Source organism: Kryptolebias marmoratus, linkage group LG15 (assembly GCF_001649575.2).
Source record: "Kryptolebias marmoratus isolate JLee-2015 linkage group LG15, ASM164957v2, whole genome shotgun sequence".
Classification (NCBI taxonomy): domain Eukaryota; kingdom Metazoa; phylum Chordata; class Actinopteri; order Cyprinodontiformes; family Rivulidae; genus Kryptolebias; species Kryptolebias marmoratus.
In genome coordinates this window covers 32,985,328-32,990,645 of record NC_051444.1, presented here as the reverse complement: position 1 = coordinate 32,990,645, position 5,318 = coordinate 32,985,328, and the positions used below count along the sequence as shown (strand labels likewise).

The 5,318-nt window shown below is 40.7% G+C and overlaps 1 protein-coding gene across 9 annotated transcripts in view; it reads right to left on the bottom strand.

The window, feature by feature from the left end:
• Positions 1-5,082, bottom strand: part of LOC108243991 (serine/threonine-protein kinase BRSK2) — a 263,837-nt gene extending 258,755 nt beyond the window's left edge. For 3 of the 9 annotated variants that reach the window (XM_017429806.3, XM_017429803.3, XM_017429804.3), the window contains exon 1: positions 4,638-5,080. In XM_017429806.3, coding sequence (XP_017285295.1) covers positions 4,638-4,731 — 94 coding nt within the window. In that variant the 5' untranslated portion in view covers positions 4,732-5,080. Of the gene's footprint in view, positions 1-4,637 lie in introns of all 9 variants that reach the window. The other 6 variants (XM_017429801.3, XM_017429802.3, XM_017429807.3 and 3 more) reach the window with 4 other exon arrangements.
• Positions 5,083-5,318: the final 236 nt, after the last annotated feature.

The following is a 5,318-nucleotide window of genomic DNA, read 5'->3' as shown; positions in this document are numbered from 1 at the left end:
CCAGAGCCTTAAGGAACTCCGGACGAATCTCATCCACTCACGGAGCCTTGCCACCGAGGAGCTTTTTAACCACCTCGGTGACCTCAGCACCGGAGATTGGAGAGTCCGACCCAAAGTCCCCAGGCTCTGCTTCCTGAATGGAAGACGTGCCGGTAGGATTGAGGAGATCTTCGAAGTATCTACTCCGCGCAACAATCGCAGCATCCAGAGCATTTCTTCCACTGCGCCTCTCTTCCTGAAGTCTCAGGAGAATCCCCAAAAGTTTAAAAAACAGCAACAACACAGGGCCAACGATTCTGTATTTTTATGTTTTCATGTTGTAAAGCACTTTGTAACGCCTTGTTGATGAAAAGTGCTGTATAAATACATTTGACTTTTTTTTTTTTACCAAAAGAAGATTTCTAAAAATATCCACGTAAACATAACAGTATTTCTATAAATGTTTTCATCTGGACAAAAAATTATGTTCAAAGAATATCATGCTAAATTCTTAATACCCAATGTCTGTCTTTGAAACTTTTTTTTAATGCTTAAATGTATGCTGTAGATTTTTTTCTGCAACATTTGCTTTAGTATTGTTGAAAGAAAATGTTAAATAAAGTGATAACTTTTTTTGCCCTTAGATTATTTGGTGTAATAATAAGGTGTTTTTGCTCTGCTCTACTTAAGGTAATGTTATTGCTCATCTGCCCTGTATGTTCATTGAGGACATACTTTAAAAGGGAAGAAGTTGCTGTAATTGAGAAACTGGTGTCTACAGAACAAACAAAAGCACATTACCTGTCTTTATTGTTGGTGCACCTGTCTTGGGGTCAAAGATTAGGCAATAGATGGGTCTATAATGTCATAGTTTTCAAAATGTTGTTTTTAGGCTGTCCTCATGGAAACACATCGGTGGAGTTTAAATATTTTTTTCACTTTGGGACCCATTTGAAAAAAATACAGTTTATGGGCTCCTGAAATGTCATTTCTGTGGGAAAGCAAGGCTAAAACTATAAAAAAAAACTTTTAGAATTCACAAAGTGCCATTCCTGTGTGAACATTGTCTCAAATATGATTTACTTTTTTCAAAAATCTTTTTTATAATAACAGAAAGAGGATACAAATAAAAAGAGTAATCTGCTAAGATAGAAATGTGTCAATTAACCTATGTTGCTTTTTAAATAATGTATACCCATCCTAAATGCAAAGCAGAATTCAAAAATGTGCACAGATTTGTAGCTGCAGTAATATCTGCACAGCCATTTTCATAAAAAAAAAAACTATCAGAACCATATTTGATCTAAAAAAACAAAAAATGAATTTTCAGTTTTTGTTTCACTATCTATTTAGATAGTGATTTACTGAATACAGAATACAATTACAGCTAAACACTATAACAAACTTTAGGAATTTTCAATGTATTCCAGCTCCCAAACAAAGCCAGTGTTACGTTCCCCAAGGCAGTCTAGGGGATGTGAAGGGGAGAAAAGTAACAATATTGACCGGGAAATGAGGAGCCAAGAACCAGGAGGATATAATTAATACATTATTTACAAAATAAAAGAAAAACCAGGAATCTGGTGAATTCCTGCAGAAACCCTCAAATCAGGTCCTCTCTCAGCTCACAAACTGAAAAAAAGAAATGACAACCAAGCACTAGTTCCCCGAGAACTCCATGGCTACACCCATCACTAAAATGTCCAAAGGCTCAATTATATCCAGCACACCAGCCAGTACAACAACCACAAGCTGCAACACCATTGCTGCCCAAATGGCCAAAAGAAGAAGGCCCAGAAATGAGTTCCACACCTGGTTTTGTACTCCGCTCATTAAGAGACAGAGTGAAACCAGCTGTCTCTGGTTAAGATGCAGAATCCCAGCAGCAACTGAAAAGGGAAGAAACATACATGCAGACACCACTGTATGTAACACCAGAGTTGTTACAAAAAGGTGATTTTTTTTAGCAGAGAAACTATTTTTTGTGGTGACTTTCTTAGTCTTGTATCCCAACAATGTGGTGAATCTCAAATTAGGGAAGAACAACCTTTCAAGCAGTGAACTCCCACCAAGACATCCAGTTTCCCACAAACAGTCATACACACACAGTGGGGGCTCACCCTGCACTTGTTCTGGAGATTTGATATTTGAATTTCCCCAACAGCCTAGCACCAGATCATCAAATTCACACAACAGAGCCTCAACAAGCAAACTATCCTCAGTCTACAGAATGAACTGCAGCTTCTTTGTCAACAGTATGTGTGCACATCATCACTATGTTCACTGATTCACCTGTAGAATCACAAATACCCCCATCAGCCCAGTGTGAATAAACAAGTGCAAACAGTAAAGGATAGAGAAGACGATGCTGCAGAAACATTTATTTATTAAACGTCTACCATTCCTTCAAGGAATGTATATGTTGTGAATCACTCTGAGCTACTAAAGTTTGAAACAAAGATCTCTTTTAATGAGTAGCACTTAGAGTATGTGTTGTAAATTATTCTCATATACAACTACACTTAATCTTAGCTAAATACATATAACACTGACTAATTTGGAACCCTTTTTGATTTGGCTAATATTGACTAGCTGTGGTGGCCATCTTGAATAGGAGTGACTCCTATTCTGCAGGACAAAGTCCTTAAAGAACTGATGGGATCACTGAGTCCTGGTTGAAACATTCAACAGCTACAGAAAGATTACAGGTTGGGATGTGCTGCTAACACTTCTTCGAGCCACAGAGGAACAGAACTGGATGTTCAGAGATTAGAAACTTGTATGTGGAGCTACTATAAAAAGAAATGGACCTTTAGCTGTCTTCAGTATTTCTGCTGAAGAACAACAGAAAAACTGTGCAATCAACAGAGAGGCATGCTAAAGACTCAACTCTGGCAACAATCTTAATGGCTGGCTGTGAATTATTCAGGCACTGGAGGGAAGAGAATGGCGAATCGCTTCTACCTGCTGGAACAAATGCCTGCTGGCTGCATGTGATCACAGATGGTGGGGCATCCAGAACAGAGAATAGGGCCGGAACCATCAGAGCAGTAAACCACTCAAATGCACCCCTGTCTCAATGCCAGTATGATTCCCAGTAAAATAAGATCTTAATCGCCCACTGGTGAAGAAAATAATGTTTTTGCCCATGTCTGTGTGTTGGTCTGTAGTATTAGTAAAATATTTCATGTACCAGTAAACAAACTTTAATGGACCTCTCAGATATTAATCACTGGATGAACTTCTAAATCTGTTTACATTTGGAGTCAACCCACTTCAAGATGCATGCCACAGCTAATCAACCTTGGCTAGTTATAACTCAGACAATTTACAGATATGAAGCTAAGATAGTAGCTAAGGATCATCCTCAACACATTTCTGGAGCACTAACAAATCACATGAGATATTGCATAATGTTATTTTTATGGTTTGACCAAAACAGCTACAACTCCATCCCTTCACATCATAAGATGATCTCAGTCTAAAACTCTGGCATGAAAGGTGGCATGTGATATGCATTCCTTCAAGGAATGCTAGGCCTTTGGTATAAAATTAAAATCAGTAGGAAAGCATTTATGTTTGGTTAAAAAATTGTTTTTAAGATATTCAAATAGTTATCTTTCTGAAAAAGAGATGAGGAATTATCTGGAAACACTTGTTCTTTCAAAAATTAAAAATTTCTTATCAAATTTTAGACTTTTTCATCAGGTATGTATGTTCCTCTCAGTGCTGACTCAGCTGCAATCTTGGTTCTAACCACTGAATCAGAGATTTTCCTACCTGGCAGGGCCATACCTGAAAAAAATTAAATAAATCTTGGCTAATGGGTTGGATTCATGGGAATGTGAACTGATCATAAATAGGAAAAGCATTTTGTTATCTAGTTGTTTACTTCCTATTTGAGAGCTAGCCCTTTCTCTTTTAAAGCTCTTTTATCTGAAACCATTTGTTTTACCATAAACAACTTCTGAAAGTTGGTTAGCATACCCATTTCCAGATATTTCAAAGCTGCATAGGAACCCTGATGCTACACTGGAAAAAACACTACTTCCCAACATGTCACACTGTGGGTACTTCAGTGCTGCTACAAACACTTGGACTTCTGTTGACATCACCCAATTATTTCCTCACATACAGTTACTGTAACATCTGTTATAGATGCTGCACGGCATAGATGATAATCTCAACATAGAAGCTGTTTCACCACTTGAAGCCAACAAGAAAATGTCTAAAATTGAACTATCTGCAGCAGTGAAGGCAGAGCTGCAGCATTAACCCCTGAGCTGAGCATGTGTGAGTGCTGGGACCTGGCGCAGCATCACTGCTCTGCAGAGGCCCTTGATGCTGTGACAGATGGACGGAATTAAAAGACAAGGAAACATCACAAGGGCCCACAATCAGCCAGCTCTCTCTGCCTGACAACAAGGATTAAAGGCACACTAGCATCATCATCATCATGGAGCAGCTCCTCTCTCTGCATCCTGCAGCTAACAAAAACATCCGCATTTAGGAGCTTTTTCTTCACCTCCCGTCTCCCACATCCAGCGGCACTTCGGGACACGCAGCAGCTGAAACGCACAGCAGAGCCGTGTGATGTCATGGAGGCAGGTGCGGTGACGCCGTGCAGAGTCGGCGCGCTCAAATGCCTTTTCACTAACCTGTCTGTCCTTTTCCAAGCGTCTTCTCCAGGCGGTACGGTCCCACATAGTTGACGTAATGCCCGCTGTTGGTGTCCTTGCCTGTTGATGACATCTTTTAGAGATTTTCAGGACGTGAAGGGAGTCGTGGGGACTTGTTTCTCTCGCGGGACGTGTCTATGCAGCGAAAATTCCGCGACGTAGTTGGAGTTCGCCTTGCTCCGCTTTCCAGTCCGTGTGCGCGCGTGTGACCGTCACTGTATGTGCGTGTCCTGCGGATCTCGGTATCTCGGTGCGGCTCAGGCTGCAGTTCTGGATCCGGGTGTCATGTTGTTTGGGCCGGAGGAGCGGTGCGCCGCAGCCTCGTAGGGTGGGATCTGATGATGGGACATCTACTGCTGCTGATCCAGCTGCCTCCGACAGAGCCAAACCGAAAATTACAGAGACTTCCGGGTAACCTTTCAAAATAAAAATCCTTGACCCCCACTAACTGGCACTGAATGTCTATTTTTAAAGGGTAAATAAACAAAAATAATCTGACTGACTGACTGACTGACTGACTGACTGACAGACAGACAGATCGATCGATCCCAGGAACAACCTCAGAGATCTCTGTCCAGAAGAGCCCAGTCCTAGGAACAGCTAAGATACTGTGCTGAACCATCAAGCTCCAGAAAACCTGAGCTTGAAGTGAATGTGGAA